This window comes from Oncorhynchus masou, chromosome 32 (genome assembly GCF_036934945.1).
Source record: "Oncorhynchus masou masou isolate Uvic2021 chromosome 32, UVic_Omas_1.1, whole genome shotgun sequence".
NCBI classification, from domain to species: domain Eukaryota; kingdom Metazoa; phylum Chordata; class Actinopteri; order Salmoniformes; family Salmonidae; genus Oncorhynchus; species Oncorhynchus masou.
In genome coordinates this window covers 38,932,765-38,951,804 of record NC_088243.1, presented here as the reverse complement: position 1 = coordinate 38,951,804, position 19,040 = coordinate 38,932,765, and the positions used below count along the sequence as shown (strand labels likewise).

Genomic DNA, 19,040 nt, shown 5'->3' with positions numbered 1-19,040 from the left:
CATGAGAGAATGATTTATTTCAGCTTTTATTTCTGTCATCACATTCCCAGTGTGTCAGAAATTTACATACAAATTGAGTGTATTTGGTAGCATTTCTTTTAAATTGTTTAACTTGGGTCAAACATTTTGGGTAGCCTTCCACAAGCTTCCCACAATAAGTTGGGTGAATTTCGGCCCATTCCTCCTGACAGTGCTGGTGTAACTGGGTCAGATTTTGTAGGCCTCCTTGCTCGCACACGCTTTTTCAGTTCTGCCCAAAAATGTTCTATAGGATTGAGGTCAGGGCTTTGTGATGGCCACTCCAATACCTTGACTTTGTTGTCCTTAAGCCATTTTGCCACAACTTTGGAAGTATGCTTGGGGTCATTGTCCATTTGAAAGATCCAGCTTGCAACAAAGCTTTAAACTTCCTGACTTATGTCTTGAGATATTGCTTCAATATATCCACATAATATTCCTCCCTCATGATGCAATCCATTTTGTGAGGTGTGCCAGTCCCTCCTGACTGATGGTCGTTATGGTCAAACAGTTTCATTTTTGTTTCATCAGACCAGAGGACATTTCTCCAAAAAGTTCAATCTTTGTCCCCATGTGCAGTTGTAAACTGCAAACTGTAGTCTGGCTTTTTATTGGCAATTTGGAGCACTGGCTTCTTCCTTGCTGAGCGGCCTTTCAGGTTATGTCGATAGAGGACTCCTTTTACTGTGGATAGATACCCGTTTCCTCCTGTGGTGGGTCGAGCGCAGTGCACGCTAACCAGGTCGCCAGGTGCAGTGTTTCCTCGGACACATTGGTGCGGCTGGCTTCCGGGTTGGATGTGCGCTGTGTTAAGCAGTGCGGCTTGGTTGGGTTGTGTTTCGGAGGACGCATGGCTTTCGGCCTTTGTCTCTCCCGAGCCCGTACAGGAGTTGTAGTGATGAGACAAGATAGTAGTTACTAACAATTGGATACCACGAAATTGGGGAGAAAAGGGGAGGTAAAAAAATGTTAAATAAAGAACAACCTTTCCCTCAACGTAACCAAGACAAAGGAGAGGATTGTGGACAACAGGAAGAGGACCGAGCACACCCCCACTCTCATGGACAGGGAGTGGAGCAGGTTGAGAGCTTCAACTTCCTTGGTGTCCACAACAACAAACTAGAATGGTCCAAACACACCAAGACAGTCGTGAAGAGGGCACGACAAAGCCTATTCCCCCTCAGGAGACTGAAAAGATTTGGCATGGGTCCTGAGATCTTCAAAAGGTTCTACAGCTGCACCATCGAGAGCATCCTGACCTGTTCCATCACTGCCTGGTACGGCAACTGCTCGTCCTCTGACCGCAAGGCACTACAGAGGGTAGTGCGTACGGCCCAGTACATCACCGGGGCTAAGCTGCCCGCCATCCTGGAGCTCTTTACAGGCGGTGTCAGAGGAAGGCCCTAAAAACTGTCAAATACCCCAGCCATAGTGTTCTCTCTACTGCCGCATGGCAAGTGGTACCGGAGTGCCAAGACTTGGACCAAAAGTCTTCAACAGCTTTTATCCTTAAGACTCCTGAACAGGTAATCAAATGGCTACCCGGACTATTTTAATTTCTTTACTCATCTATTGTTCACCTTTAACTTAAAGATTGCACTGTTGGTTAGTGCTTGTAAAAGTAAGATTTTCACTGTAAGGTCTACACCTGTTGTATTCGGCACAGGTGACAAACTTTGATTTGGGAAACCTAACCCTAACCTTAACTCCTAACCTAGCTAGCTTTAGCCACTTAGTTAGAATTCTTAACAGATCACATTTTGCAAATTGTAATTCGTAACATAGCATACGAAATGAGTGATGGACATCCTCAAATTTACACATACCATACTAAATGGAGTGTCTCAGATTTATGTACAGAATAATACAAAATACTCCGAACCCAGGTTGTTGAGCTACATAATGGTGGAAGGAATAAACAAACCACTAAGTTCATATAATATAGGTCATGTTAATCCAGTTATCACAGCAAAACAGTTTATTTGCTGATGAGAGTTGACTAAAAAGGCACTAAGACTACAGTCTAAATCTAGGCCTGAACGAAAAAGTTACTCTAGCAATGAGTTCCGACACAAGATCAAAAATTCTCCCTCTTACGTAATGGGCCCAAATCTGATCAATACAGCTCATCTGAGCCAAATCTGACTGCTCTGAGAGCGATATGAGATTTGTTCAGAGTAAAAAGAGTGATTGGCCTTTGGAGTAGTGACCAGAAATCCAGAGGGTTTGGAGTAATGACCAATAATACTGAGAAATGTTGGGACAATGTAATACCGAGAGGGTTTGGAGTAATGAGCAGTAATACCGAGAGGGTTTGGAGGGAGGTGCCTGCTCCTTTTTGTAGTTCTACAAAGTTTGCATTGATTTACTGAAAATGTAAATATACACTATCAACTGTTAAATTGGGGTGTAACTTCTCTAGGGTAGGGGGCAGCATTTGGAATTTTGGATGAAAAGCATGCCCAAATTAAACTGCCTTCTACTAAGGCCCAGAAAAATGGGATAAGCATATAATTAGTAGATTTGGATAGAAAACTCTAAAATTCCTAAAAAAAAATTTGAGTATAACAGAACTGATTTGGCAGGCGAAAACCTGAGAAAAATCCATTCAGGAAGTAGGATTTTTTTTGTAGTTTTCAATGCCATTACAGTATCCATTGACTTGTAAACTGCAATTTGAGTCCTTATACCTTCCACTAGATGTCAGTCTTTAGAAATTGTTTCAGGCTTGTATTCTGAAAAAAATGAGGGAGTAAGAGCAGTCTGAATTAGTGGACACTGCTGTGTTAGAGCTTTTTCGTGCGCGCGACCAGAGGGAGTGCCTTTCTTGTTTACCTATTATATTGATGACATTATTGTCCGGTTGAAGTATTATCGATTATCTAGGCTAAAAACAACCTGAGGATTGAATATAAACATCATTTGACATGTTTCTATGAACTTTACAGACACAATTTTGATTTTTTTTGTCTGCCTGTTTTGACTGCGTTGGAGCCTGTGGATTACTGAAGAAAACACGAACAAAACTGATGTTTTCAGATATAAAAAGAGACTTTAAATCGAACAAAAAAGAAACATTTATTGAATAAATGCATGTCTTGAGTGCAAACATAAGAAGATCAGCAAATGTAAGTGATACATTTTCTCGATTTCTGACTTGTGTAACTCTTCTACTTGGCTTGTTACGGTTTGTAATGAATTGTCTGCTGGGCTATGTTCTCAAATAATTGTAAGGTATGCTTTCGCCATAAAGCGAAGTCCCACATACCCTAGAGGTTAAGCGTCTAGTGAACACTAATTCAATATTAGAACTAAATCAAATTAATGCAGGTCCTGGGACAATAGTTAAACCATGTTAAAAAGGGATCAATCCCTTTTTTGTCTAAAATGACATAACCAAATCTAACTGCCTGTAGCTCAGGATCCGACGCAAGGATATGCATATTCTTGATACCATTTGAAAGGAAACACTGACGTTTGTGGAAATGTGAAATGAATGTAGGAGAATAACACAGAGCTGCTCCATCATGCAAGAAAAGCCATAATGTACTATTCCAGGTTATGCACAATTTAGATTGCACATACACTACCATCTATTGACCATCTAGTTACCAAAGTTTTAGACTGATTCAATGAACCACTGCATTTATGTTCAAATTGTTGTATCAAGACTACCCAAATGTGCCTAATTGGTTTATTAATACATCTTCAAGTTCATAACTGTGCACTCTCCTCAAACAATAGCATGGTATTATTTCACTGTAATAGCTACTGTAAATTGGACCGTGCAGTTAGATCAACAAGAATTTAAGCTTCCTGCCCAGATCAGATATGCCTATGTCCTGGGAAATTCTCTTGTTACTTATAACCTCATGCTAATCACATTAGCCTACGTTAGCTCAACCGTTCCGTGGGAGTGGGTGGAGGGCACCAATCCCGTAGAGGTTAAGATTTGGGCTATTAGTTAGACAATCTAACTTCTAAAGACTGTAAAGCTCTTTTGTTATGACCAACACTACCCATATGCCTGAAGAAATAACACTGGTTCATCATTGTGCTTGGCTACGTATGCAGCAAGTAAGCAGCCACAAAAAAAAAATATTGTAACAAATACACTCCCTTGAGGTGCACCAATTAGAGAGAGGGGAAGGGAATGGGCCTCCACTGAGAAATCAGAGTTCAGCCTTGCCCTGCCAGAGCAATCACTAGGTGGCTCAGGGACTTGCAACCATCCATCCTCAATTACTGTACAAACCAGAGGGAAGTGACAACACATTAGGCCCATGACAAGCACAGAAGCAACATACAATATGAAGCATCACTGGTACATTGCGTGCTTTGCTGCAGAAGAAAAGTATGGTTGCGGCTTCAAGTTCAGGCTGAGCATTGATATGCTATGAAGTCTTAAGAGTAAAGCACTGCCTCGGAGCATTGACGTTCTGCTGAGGCTTTGAACAACAATAGGCTGGGCAGAGTAATATGAGAGCTAACAAAAGCCTTTAAGTCTGGCCTTGTACTGTGGTTAAGGACTTCAGGGTCCACATTTTCCACTACTTTCAACAATCATGTTCCATCATACATGGAAGGGTTGATAAAGATTTTTTTATTTACTATAACAAAAGCTGTTGCGTTAACAATTATGGCAGCTCTATGCACTTTGCTGTATGACAGTCAACTGACACGGAGCATTCTCGGCAACTTCTGAACTGAATGTGCCATGATGACACTTCCCTGATGTTCACACGAAAGGCTCCAAAACCTTCACTGGGAGGGCCCCCACCACCGCCACAGTGTGAGTGAAAGGTGTGAACAGAAGAAAAGAAGGGGCAAGGCAGTGCATGTGGAGGGACAATATCACAGTAGGTCTACACCAAGAGAACAGTACTCCCATTATGTAGCCAACACAGGCCAGCCCAGTGCCCAGTCCCATAGGGAACATAGTGCCCATACATGTGCACAGGCACGCAAGTACAAACCTCTCCTTTTTCCCTACCCATGAGGGCATGCAAGGCTATATTCAGGGTGGTGACTGGCACTTACAGGCATCACACTGCCACACCCAACTCCATTATGCGAGTTAGATTAAGTAGAAAGCATGGGTCACAAAGTGACCTCTCAAAGAGGAGGCAATGAGCCATAGTTGTCAAGCTTTCCGTTTTCATAGCTACCACCTGAATACTAGCCGTGTGAGGCTGAAACTGAGGTAGCAATTTGAGGAACATTCCTGTCTGCACATGCAGGAGGGAGTAGTAGATCAAGAGACTATGAATATTTGGGCCTTAGACATCTGAGGTAATATAAACCACCAGTCATATAGGGTTTTGACGCAGCAGGTAGCCTAGTGGTTAGAGCGTTGGGCAAGTAACTGAAAGGTTGCTGGATCAAATCCCAAAGATTAAAAAATATTTAAAAAATAATATTTAAAAAAATCTGTCGTTCTGCCCCTGAACAAGGCAGTTAAAACAGTGTTCCTAGGCAGTCATTGTAAATAAAAAAATTGTTCTGCCTAGTTAAATAAAAAAGGTGACATTTTTAAATGTAGAGAATTACCAACTTTAGAGAAGGACACCATGTTCCTCCCTGTATTCCATTTCATGATGTGGTTTTGCCTTTTGGTTGAAACTGTAATGGCCAAAGTCTCTTCACCTAATGGACAATCTGTTGGCAGATTCCACTCATGCTCTTTGCAGGTAAACTCCCACAACCTGAAGGCTTTTAACTAGGCCAGGACAAAGCTCCCTGTAGTTCCATAGGGAATGTCAGAATGAGTCACTAAGGTAGCCTTTTTCTCCCTGGTGAGTGGGACTGAGGTTAAAAAATAAAATTAAAATAAAAGTGTGAGCAGAATACTCGTCTCCTCGTTTGTAAGTGTGCTATCCCAAAGAGATGAGAGACAAGAAAGAATATACGGGCTCCATGAAATGCAGGTGGTTGCGAAAACATCCATCGATCTTTCCACCAGAGGTGGTATAAAAGCAGAGAGCAAACAAGCAGCGTGTCAAAATGGACGAAACAGCTGCGAAAAAGAGAGTGAGGCCAAATCCATTTTCCCACAGCTGCTCCGTTGCCGAGGACAATTTCAGTGATAGTGGCAGGAAACAAAGCTTTGAAACAAAATTGGTTTACTGTCCCCATCCAAACATAAAATGTGCTACAATACTGAAATGAAACAGATGAAAGCTGACCATTAGAAACAAGAGGGTGCAGTTTGGAGGGACCAACATGGTGTTTTTTCAGGTGGATGGGTTCTGAAGCAGTTATTACCTAGTGACTGCTTACAATTTGTCCAGCAGGCTAAAGGGTTTAAACACCGTTTCCCATGCTTGTTCAATGAACCATAAACAATAAATGAACATGCACCTGTGTAACGGTCGTTAAGACACTAACAGAAGGTAGGCAATTAAGGTCACAGTTATGAAAACTTAGGATCCGAAAGAGGCCTTTCTTCTGACTCTGAAAAACACCAAAAGAAAAGATGCCCAGGGTCCCTGCTCATCTGCATGAACATGCCTTAGTTATGCTGCAAGGAGGCGTGAGGACTGCAGATGTGGCCAGGGAAATAAATTGCAATGTCTGTACTATGAGACGCCTAAGACAGCGCTACAGGGAGACAGGACAGACAGCTGATCGGCCTCATAGTGGCAGACCACGTGTAACGACACCTGTACAGGATTGGTACATCTGAACATCACACCTGCGGGACAGGTGCATGACGGCAACAACTGCCCGAGTTACACCAGGAACACACAATCCCTCCATCAGTGCTCAGACTGTCCGTAATAGGCTGAGAGAGGCTGGACTGAGGGCTTGTAGGCCTGTTGTAAGGCAGGTCCTCACCTGACATCATCGGCAACAACTATGGGCACAAACCCACCGTCGCTGGACCAGACAGAACTGGCAAAAAGTGCTCTTCACTGATGGTTTTGTCTCCAGGGGTGATGGTTGGATTCAAGTTTATCATTAAAGGAATGAGCGTTACTCCGAGGCATGTACTCTAGAGTGGGATCGATTTGGAGGAGGAGGGTCCGTTGTGGACTGGGGCGGTGTGTCACAGCATCTTCGGACTGAGCTTGTTGTCATTGCAGGCAATCTCAACGCTGTGCGTTACAGGGAAGACATCCTCCTCCCTCATGTGGTACCCTTCCTGCAGGCCCATCCTGACATGACCCTCCAGCATGACAATGCCACCAGCCATACTGCTCGTTCTGTGTGTGATTTCCTGCAGGACAGGAATGTCAGTGTTCTGCCATGGCCAGCGAAGAGCCCGGATCACAATCCCATTGAGCAAGTCTGGGACCTGTTGGATCAGAGGGTGATGGCAGGTGCCTTGGTGGAAGAGTGAGGTAACATCTCACAGTAAGAACTGTCAAATCTGGTGCAGTCCAAAAGGAGGAGATGCACTGCAGTACTTAATGCAGCTGGTGGCCACACCAGATACTGACTGTTCCTTTTGATTTTGACCCCCCCCCCCCCCATCCTTTGTTCAGGGACACATTATTCCATTTGTTAGTCACGTCTGTGGAACTTCTTCAGTTTACCTGTCTCAGTTGCTTAATCGTATGTTCATACAACTATTTACCCATGTTAAGTTTGCTGAAAAAAACTGTGACCGCTGTTAGTGTGTGCGTGTGTTTGAGTACAACGTCAAAACAACTACTCATATTGTTTGATTGATTGGCCCAGATTGCAATAGTTATCAATGTACCACACCTTGTTACACAATTGGTGGGCTACATCAGCATTTTGACACGAATGGTGGTAGTCTAATCACATTAAAATGAGAAGCGATTAGCCAGGAGACATTGTATCAATTTAATTGATTAAAGGGATGACGAATCAGGCCTACTCGGGCTTGAGAGGATTTTTCATTTGGAGACCAGCTGTGTCTGCTTGAAAAGAAAAATGGAGTGGTTAAGCTACAAGTTTTGCAACACTGACGCAGCCAAACTGGAAATAGTGTTGAATTAATGTAACTTTCCAATAAGCAAGGCCTATGTAACATTATTATACAGTTGACAAGGCAAAACATTCAGTAATGCGCGAGGTAAAGCTAACCAATTCTCCAACCGCTTCATAAATGTAAAGAATATTAGTAGGTCTAAGAAAGGTTACAGTAATGCAACAGTCTCCAGTGAATTAAGTCTCTGACTTTCTGATTAAGACAGCATTCAAATCAGGTTATTTCAGCGGGCAGGCAACAATGTAACACTCGAAAACCAGACGGCATTCTGATCCAAGGGCTAGCTACAACGTAGCGAAGCTCGCCACTTACTTCAGAAAAAATGCATCCTACAGTAACAAGTCAATGGCAAGGAGAAACCTATTTAAAATTCACCACATTTACCTGGTCTAGCGGAAGATTGATTATCTCGCTTATGGGCTGCAGTAAATTGGAGCCAGTACAGGACGATGTCGTTTCGGTAGCCATGATTGAAGTCCGTGAATCCGTGCTCCCCTTCCCCGTCGCAGATTCACTCTCCTCCGCTGAGAAAGTGCTTTTGCTACTGCGAAAGGGGTACCAGGCTAGATGGTCGTCTACTGCGTTACAACACCACCAAAAGCCACAGTACCAACGACAACAAAGACAGAGTGGGCGGAGGGATATATTCCCAGCCCCTCCCAAGACATCTCTGGGCCTATGGTGTGGGGAAAGTGTTTGTAAGTGACCAATCAGATTTATGTGGATGGAGCAGAAACGATGATGTACATTTTTTCCCCCAAAGGAATCAAATGCTGTCGATATCTCACGTGGACTCCTCCGCATGCAAATATGTGGCATTCCACTTTGGAAAAGAGAATATGCATGTTTTTCGTTTTTATCATTTTCCCCTTTTTCTAACAAAAAGTAATGGATGTATATTATAGTCCAGTTGGGGTCGATAATGCAACATATTGGATACCAACCGCCGTCAAACCCAGAAGAAGAAGAAGAGAAATTGTGCTTTCAAGACACCTCTATATGCGAACGATTTCTACATAGAGCTTCTTATTGGTTTATTCCGATACTTTCCAAGCATGAAACTCGGGAGTTCATTGGTCCTTTCAAGACTACTTGGAAGTTCCGTAGTTGTCTTGAAAGCGGCTAATTTTTCTATGAAGAGTTTCCAAGTGTGACATTCCCGAGTCTTGAGTTGTTTTGTGTACAGCGTTCCATTTTTTTGCCCTAAGGATGAACATTCAACAGAACAATTTCACAAACATTATTAAAATGTCTGTTACAGTGTTACAGTATCAGGGAAATGTTTTTACTGTGTATCTTCCCCTCTGTTGTTGTCCTATTGAGCTTGGTTGAATATTTGGATGACCATATGAAACTATTACCTGCCAAAACTGGTTTCATTTACTTATTTGCAATCTGTTTCGTCTCCAGGATGAAATCACGCTAAATTGAACATTTCAACTGCTACTGCTTTATTTGAGTGTAAACTACATATTCAGTGCGTGATTTCCATCTGGTGGCAATTTTTAGACAAAAAACCCCCCAAATCAATACATTGCAACAATGCTGACAAATATGCCTGCATTAACATCACATATGGCACATTCACCTTATATACCATAATTAAATTGCATTCTGCTCAGTGATGCTCTCCCCATAAACTGTGTAAGTGTTTATAATTGGACCCTCACTGAAAACAACAATATCGTCCAACGGGGTTATCACAAATTTGTTTCTGATGAATTGTATGCAATTTGAACTATTATTTTTGGCTGACAAGGTGATATGGGTATTTATATATATTTTTTTCACCAGTTCAAGTAGGATTGAAAGAAGATACTCAGACTCTCTGGTAGCACTTAGTTTTATGATACAGAAATGACCAGGTATGTGGGTTACTTAGAAAGGACATATTAAAAAGGCAATTACAACCTTAATTATAATCTATGAATTATTTATTTCTCCACTTTCCTCTGTACTAGTGGATACATGTCCAACTGACAGCAACAGGAATGATTGACATTTGACAAGGAAGTATGTCATGCTGCTTATACAGACTGCACCCCACTTCCTCTGGATACAGCCCTATGCGACACACTAATTTGTAGCAGCACGCCAGTTGCCATGACACAGTTTTCTCCACTGAGATGAGCAGAGAAAAATCCCCTTGACTGTGTTGTTCTGACAGGCATGATGGAGTTGCAAGTAGAAGGGAGGATTTTAAGTGGTCTCCAGGTTCATTCTTCTCTTAATATCTTAAGACATTTTGAGTTTTCAACTGAAATCTGTCATAGTGAGATCCTCATTGGTATAGTGTAGTTATTTTTCCTTCAACTTGGCACAGGGTAGTTCCACAATAATACATATTGCAATGTAGCTTGAGCGCTAAGCAAATTATGATACTTAATATTTCTAAGACAAGACATTTAACATGATGCTACCGTATATCCTGTTGTCTAGTCCCCTTACCCCTATACATATCTACCTTCATCACTCCAGTATCCCTGTCACCTTACCTCTATACATATCTACCTCCATCACTCCAGTATCCCTGTCACCTTACCCCTGTACATATCTACCTCCATCACTCCAGTGTCCTAGGTACCTTACCCCTATACATATCTACCTCCATCACTCCAGTATCCTAGTCACCTTACCCCTATACATATCTACCTCCATCACTCCAGTATCCCTGTCACTTACCCCTATACATATCTACCTCCATCACTCCAGTATCCTAGTCACCTTACCCCTATACATATCTACCTCCATCACTCCAGTATCCCTGTCACCTTACCCCTATACATATCTACCTCCATCACTCCAGTATCCCTGGCACCTTACCCCTATACATATCTACCTCCATCACTCCAGTATCCCTGCACATGTAAATATTGTATTGGAATTACTATTTAAATATTTCCTGTGTATAAAATGCTTACGGACTATATTGTGATTTCAAATGTCTTATTCGTATTTCTAATTTCTTTCTAGTAATACATAGTTATTGATTATTGCATTGTTGGGTTCTGAGTTTGCAAGAAAGGCGTTTCACTCTTTTGCATGTGACATTAAAACTTGAAACTCGGAACAGTAATACTTGCCACATTTCAGGTGTGTACTGATATAGAAATCCAATAGGGGGCACTACTTACAAGCAATTACTAATGTGCTGCCATGACATCATCATGGCAGTGCAGAGGTGGATAAAAAAATATCTCTTCCCAGCAAGCACATAACCATCTGAGAACCATATGTTCCTTAGAGCTTGTTGAGCGCACGATTGTCCTATAATTATTTTGCACACTACATTCCCTCAACTTTTTGGGAATGGTACGGGATAGTTGCTTGACGTTGGAACATTGTCAGCACATTGGGATTTCATGGCTTTAACAGAATGTTTGCTAAATGTTCAACAATGGTTACATTTAATTACATTTTTGTTAATGTTCTCAAATTGTTCAGAGAATGTTAAAAATAAAAAATAAAGCATTCTTCTGCTGGAATTTCAGTATTTCCACAGAAAATTCCACAAAAGTTCCAATTTAATGTCATATTCTTACAATATGCTGGGAACGTTCTCAAAAAATGGTTTGGATTAATTAAGCGGTTCTCAGAATATTCAGAGGGTGTATGATTCTCTTTTGTCAATTCTTGCCAATATTGTGGGAAAGTTTAAAAAAAGTTTAAAAAATGAAACAGAATTCTACACAAAATTATCAGAACATGAAGAAAACTTTCCATAACAATCACAAGAGAACTTTAGTAACGTTCTAAGAATGTTATTCAAAAACATATACATTCAGTTCTCAGTGTCAAGAAAACGCTCTATCTTAAGTGTGTTGGCCTTGACCACTAATTTGCCACATCTGATCTGAGTGCTTGTTTCCTTTAAAATGGGGTCTGTTTAAATAGACTAAAATGAACATGATTTTTCCCAGACCTAGAAAGTTATCCCCTGATGTGGTTTAAGCATTGTTGTGAACTCAGTAAATCAAATGTTTTTGTTTTTCTAAAAAAAAATAAAAAATCAAAAGTGAAAAAATGGGAAAACCAGATAAAAGGGGAAATCCGAAAGCTGGAATAAACAGAAGTCGGCATTTATGAACATCTGAACACCCCTCATAGCCTGGTTCCTCTCTAGGTTTCTTCCTAGGTTTTAGCCTTTCTGGGGAGTTTTTCCTAGCCCCCGTGCTTCTACACCTGCATTGCTAGCTGTTTGAGGTTTTAGGCTGGGTTTCTGTACAGCACTTTGAGATATCAGCTGATGTAAGAAGGGCTATATTAATACATTGGATTTGATTTGATGTCATTTTCTGGAATTTTCCAAGCTGTATAAAGGCACCGTCAACTTAGTGTATATAAACTTCTGACCCACTGGAATTGTGATACTGTGAATTATAAGTGAAATAATCTGTCTGTAAACAATTGTTAGAAAAATTACTTGTGTCATGCACAAAGTAGATGTCCTAACTGACTTACCAAAACTATAGTTTGTTAACAAGAAATTTGTGGAGTGGTTGAAAAATGAGTGTTATTAATGACTCCAACCTCAGTGTTTTTAAACTTCCGACTTCAGCTGTATGTATGGAGCATAACGTATTTCCTGTTTTATTCTCATTTTCAAGTACTGGTGACAAATCATGCATTCTGATTCTTGTATAGATTGTCATGGACACATATGATGCATGTAAATAAAGGTTGAGCTAATGCTAAGCTACTTGCCAGAATGTTTGTTGACGTCATACAATGTTTCTAGTTGTTATGTAAAAGTCTGTCAGACCTTTTTTATATGTGTTTAAAACCTCAATCTGTATTGCTCCATGGACTCCTTCTTGCCTACTGCGGTGACATCAGACACGAAGTCACACGGACTAAACTAATGGATGATTCTACTTTTCTAATGGGGGGGGGGGTTCTTTGCTAATATCAAAATGAAATGTTCCAAATCGTTACATATTCACAATATTAACAAATATGCAAATAAGTACACAAATAATAATAATATCACGCTGCTTCTTGTCGCGGAAAGAGCTTAAGTGGGCTTGTCTGGTAACAATCGGTCTTCTGGCAGGTCTGCCATTTTATGCTCTTAAGCTTTGGCTTCTGCAGAGAGGATTCTTCTCACTGTTGAGTTAGTGTTGGGAAACCAATGCATCTGTCGCATCTTCACGAGCATGCGGTTCTGTCCAGTGTCCAACTTCTCTGTGGATGCGTTGAAGAATGAGAGTGGCAACACGGTGGCCGCCTGCGACTGCCCCAGCTGCGGAAACCCAGAGGTTCCGATTGATGACAAAGCGAATCCTCAGACAGGACAATAACAACTAGAAAGCAAAGGTCCTTAGACAGAATATCTGAGTGTATAGCCTCCTCTTGTATAGCAGATTTATTCAGCTGTCCATCTACTCTCAGTACTCCACCTTGCAGAATAGGATCCAACCTGTAAATGTGACTACTTCTATTCATTTGTGTTTTCTTTCTGCAAAGCGTTCATTTCTTCTGGATACGTCTGTCTCTGGTTGAAGCACACCAATCTCATCTTGGGCCAACTCTTCCATTGTAAGTGCTTTCTTATCCAGTGTTGTTTTCTATTTCTGCATGTGCTGCTTCTGCATCTCAGGGTCACTCTCAAACTGTATCCAGTCGTCACTCTTGATGAAGTGTCAAACCTCTTGAGGCTCGATCCGCCGGGTTCACTGAGGTGTTGCCATTCCTCCACTGATTTGGTTCTGTAGCCTCACGGATAGCAGCGATCCTGTTGGCCGCGAAGATCCTGAAATGCGCAGTTTCAATCTCAATGTACTTCAGCAACGTGGTGCTCTCTGTCCAGAAGACAGACTCGTTGATCGGGACTTGCAGTTCTTGCCTCAGAATCTTGTCAACTTTGACTGTGACGACAGCTGCCATCAGCTCCATCCCGGGGATAGTGATCTGTTTCAAAGGCACCACAATAGATTTTCCAGGAAGGAACAGTGCTTCTTGCGTTCTTTGTTCATCAGCAAAAGGTACACCACTTTTCAAAAGTTTGGGGTCACTTAGAAATGTCCTTGTTTTTGAAAGAAAAGCATATTTTTTGTCCATTAAAATAACATCAAATTGATCAGAAATACAGTGTAGACATTGTTAATGTTGTAAATGACTATTGTAGCTGGAAATGGCAGATTTTTAATGGAATATTTACATAGGCGTACAGAGGCCCATTATCAGCACCCATCAGCACGTTGTGTTAACTAATCCAAGTTTATTTTAAAAGGCTTATTGATCATTAGAAAACCCTTTCCCAAGTATGTTAGCACAGCTTAAATCTGATTAAAGAAGCAATAAAACTGGCCTTCCTTAGACTAGTTGAGCATCTGGAGCATCAGCATGTGTGGGTTCGATTACAGGCTCAAAATGGCCAGAAACAAGACCTTTCTTCTGAAACTCATCAATCTATTCTTGTTCTGAGAAATGAAGGCTATTCCATGCGAGAAATTGCCAAGAAACTGAAGATCTCGTACAATGCTGTGTACTACTCCCTTCACAGAACAGTGCAAACTGGCTCTAACTGTAACGGTTTTCATGCGGTGAAGGAGAGTCGGACCAAAATGCAGCGTGTAGATTGCAATCCATGTTTAATGAAAAAATGGAAAACACGAATCAATACAAATACTACAAAAACCAAAAAAGAACGTAACGAAAACGGAAACAGCCTATACTAGTGTAAACTAACAGAGATAGGAACAAGGACACTAAGGACAATCACCCACGAAACACAAAGAATATGGCTGCCTAAATATGGTTCCCAATCAGAGACAACGATAATCACCTGACTCTGATTGAGAACCGCCTCAGGCAGCCATAAACAAACGCTAGACATCCCACAAAACCCCAAGACAAAATCACACCACAATAACCCATGTCACACCCTGGCCTGACCGAATAAATGAAGAATAAACATAATATATTTCGACCAGGGCATGACAGAACCCCCCCTCCCTAAGGTGCGGACTCCCGGACGCACATCAAAACAATAGGGAGGGTCCGGGTGGGCGTCTGTCCACGGTGGCGGCTCCGGCGCGGGACATGGAACCCACTCTATAAATGTCTTAGTCCCCCCTCCTCGCGTCCTAGGATAGTCCACCTTTTCCGCCGACCATGGCCTAGTAGTCCTCACCCAGAACCCCACTGGACTGAGGGTCAGCTCGGGACAGAGGGGCAGCTCGGGACAGAGGGGCAGCTCGGGACAGAGGGGCAGCTCGGGACAGAGGGGCAGCTCGGGACAGAGGGGCAGCTCAGCACTGAGAGGAAGCTCAGGCAGGTAGTTGGCTCCGGCAGATCCTGGCTGGCTGGCGGATCTGGAAGAGTCTGGCTGACTGGCGGATCTGGAAGAGTCTGGCTGTTCCATGCTGACTGGCGGCTCTGGCTGCTCCATGTAGACTGACAGCTCTGGCGGCTTCATGCAGACTGGCAGCTCCATGCAGACTGACAGCTCCTTGAAGACTGACAGCTCCTTGCAGACTGACAGCTCCATGCAGACTGGCAGCTCCGGCTGCTCCATGCAGACTGACAGCTCTGGCTGTTCCATGCAGACTGACAGCTCTGGCTGCTCCATGCAGACTGACAGCTCTGGCTGCTCCATGCAGACTGACAGCTCTGGCTGCTCCATGTAGACTGACAGCTCTGGCTGCTCCATGTAGACTGACAGCTCTGGCTGCTCCATGTAGACTGACAGCTCTGGCTGCTCCATGCAGACTGACAGCTCTGGCTGCTCCATGCAGACTGACAGCTCCGGCTGCGCTAAACAGGCGGGAGACTCCAGCAGCGCTGGAGAGGAGGAAGGCTCTGGCTGCGCTAAACAGGCGGGAGACTCCGGCAGCGCTGGAGAGGAGAAAGGCTCCGGTAGCGCTGAACAGGCGGGAGGCTCCGGCAGCGCAGGAGAGGAGGAAGGCTCTGGCTGCGCTAAACAGACGAGGCGCACAGTAGGTCTGATGCGTGGTACTGGTACTGGTGGTACTGGGCCGAGGACACGCACAGGAAATCTGGTGCGGGGAGCTGCCACCGGAGGGCTGGGGTGTGGAGGTGGTACAGGGTAGACCGGACCGTGCAGGCGCACTGGAGCTCTTGAGCGCCGAGCCTGCCCAACCTTACCTGGCTCGATGCCCACTCTAGCCCGGCCGATACGAGGAGCTGGAATATACCGCACCCGCACTGGGGACACCGTGCGCACCACTGCATAACACGGTGCCTGCCCGGTCTCTCTAGCCCCCCGGTAAGCACAGGGAGTTTGCACAGGTCTCCTACCTGGCGTAGCCCTACTCCCTGTGAGCCACCCCCCAAGAAATCTTTGGGGCTGACTCTCAGGCTTCCTTGCCAACCGTGTTCCTTCATATCGCCGGCTCCTCTCCGGCTGCCTCTGCTCTCCTAAGTGCCTCCACCTGTTCCCATGGGAGGCGATCTCTTCCAGCCAGTATCTCCTCCCAAGTGTAACAACCTTTGCCATCCAAAACGTCTTCCCATGTCCATTCCTCCTTTCGCTGCACCTGCTTGTTAACACGCTGCTTGGTCCGTTTGTGGTGGGTGATTCTGTAACGGTTTTCATGCGGTGAAGGAGAGTCGGACCAAAATGCAGCGTGTAGATTGCGATCCATGTTTAATGAAAAAACGGAAAACACGAATCAATACAAATACTACAAAAACAAAGTAACGAAAACCGAAACAGCCTATACTAGTGTAAACTAACATAGAACAAGGACACTAAGGACAATCACCCACGAAACACACAAAGAATATGGCTGCCTAAATATGGTTCCCAATCAGAGACAACGATAATCACCTGACTCTGATTGAGAACCGCCTCAGGCAGCCATAGACTAACGCTAGACATCCCACAAAACCCCAAGACAAAAACACACCACAATAATGTGACGACCCTCCCACTCTGTCTGCCGTATTCTGTCTTTGTTCTTGTTTCATTATTAGGATGCCGGTGGGTGGAGTTGGGGAGGGTCGTCAGCTACATGGGAAACACCTGGGCCAGGTGTGTCCCAGAATAAATGGACCTCTTCCACATGCAAAACACTCACTTACACTACTGATTACACACACCATTGTATATTTTCCTTAGTTGCTTTGGTTAATAAATATATATTTTATTACTCCTTATCTCCACATTGTCTCCCTTTGTTACGGGCTTTGAACCGGTTCGTGACAAGTGGGGGCTCGTCCGGGATCTTTGAACTATTGGTTTGGGAGACCGTAGAGGTACGTGTTTGGTTTGCATATTGTGTTTGAGTTTGATAGGCCCAGTATTGGTTGCTTTTGTTGCTTGGTTTGTGTGCTGCGTTGGAGAGAGATAATGGTTAGTTTCCAGGCCCTGCCTAGCCTGAACTCTTGTTCTGCTTTCTGTTGGGAAGTCAGTCTGAGGAGGTGAGTAAATCGGCTGTGTACCTCAGTAGGAGATTTGTGTAGGGTAGTGGAACTTGCTACCCGGAGCTATAGTCTTTTACCCCTGATAGGCTTAGCGACGTGTTTCATTTTTGGACATGTTTGGCATGGTTAAATGTTTGTTATTTTTGTGTGTTGTCTGTGGACTGAGCAGTTGTCTCGGGCACATCCGTGGCTTGGTGGAATTTGCCAGCATGCTGGGGAGTTTTTCCTTGCCAGCGGGCTACAGTGCGTAAATTCCCACCGCAAATCTGCACGAAGACTAGGGTTGAGTTATTGTAGGTTTGGGGAAGCTCCGTATCTCATCTCTCTTCTGTGGTGCTCAGGGTGATTGTCATTTCTCTGGTTGTGGTCTGATGTGCTCAGCAGAGGGGTTGAGCAAGATTATTTACTTATGACTATGGTGTCTCATGTACACAAGTTCATTCGCTTTCCATCAGAGGACCTGTTAGAATTATGTACTAAAGAACAGCTGTTGAAGATTGCTGAACACTACAAGGTTAAATGATTGAAATTAGTGAAATTCTGTTTCGTTGGAAGTGACTATGAATCGTTGGAAGTGACTATGAATCGTTGGAAGTGACTATGAAGCGTTGGAAGTGACTATGAAGCGTTGGAAGTGACTATGAAGCGTTGGAAGTGACTATGAAGCGTTGGAAGTGACTATGAAGCATTGGAAGTGACTATGAAGCGTTGGAAGTGACTGAAGCGTTGGGAGTTGTAAAAATTAAGGACCCTGATGTTCTTTTCGTTGGAGTTTGTAGCTGTTGTGGTCTTTTGTGCCATGTTACTGAATGTTTACGTGACTGACCATTGGTTGGGGTTGTCATCTTCTATCTTTCCTGTCTGTTCCCTCCTGGTCTTGTTTTCTTTCCTCTTAAATATTGCTTCCTATGCGCAAAGGTTGCTGAGGTCTGGGGAGGAGGTTGGTTGGTGGAGGTGTGAACACATAACCCCTCATCAATTTCAGGCTGTGTCAATTTGGGACGCAGAGGCTGTGTCAATTTGGGACGCAGAGGCTGTGTCAATTTGGGACGCAGAGGCTGTGTCAATTTGGGACTGCAGAGGCTGGTATGTTCCGGGGTCCTTGTTGGTCCCCGGTTTTATGGGGGGGAATGTGACGACCCTCCCACTCTGTCTGCCGTATTCTGTCTTTGTTCTTGTTTCCTTATTAGGATGCCGGTGGGTGGAGTTGGGGAGGGTTGTCAGCTACATGGGAAACACCTGGGCCAGGTGTGTTCCAGAATAAATGGACCTCTTCCACATTCATGGAAGAGACTCTCTCCATGCAGACACCTTTGTAGATTGTGTTGTGGTTCTTGGTGGCCGTTTGTTTGCATTGGCACCTTTCAACACCCTGCATTATCACATTCATGCATGCAAAACACTCACTTACACTACTGATTACTGATTACACATACCATTGTATATTTTCCTTAGTTGCTTTGGTTAATAAATATATATTTTGTTACTCCTTATCTCCACGTTGTCTCCCTTTGTTACGGGCTTTGAGCCGGTTCGTGACAATAACCCATGTCACACCCTGGCCTGACCGAATAAATGAAGAATAAACATAATATATTTCGACCAGAGCGTGACACTAACCAGAAGAGGAGTGGGAGGCCCCGGTGCACAACTGAGCAAGTACATTGTGTCT

The 19,040-nt window shown here is 43.5% G+C and overlaps 1 protein-coding gene across 1 annotated transcript in view; it reads right to left on the bottom strand.

Annotated features, from left to right (window-relative positions):
- Window positions 1-8,582, bottom strand: part of mboat2a (membrane bound O-acyltransferase domain containing 2a) — a 91,029-nt gene extending 82,447 nt beyond the window's left edge. Inside the window, exon 1 of the mRNA XM_064954115.1 lies at window positions 8,363-8,582. Within this exon, the coding sequence (XP_064810187.1) occupies window positions 8,363-8,446 (84 nt within the window). The 5' untranslated portion in view covers window positions 8,447-8,582. The remainder of the gene's footprint in view (window positions 1-8,362) is intronic.
- Window positions 8,583-19,040: the final 10,458 nt, after the last annotated feature.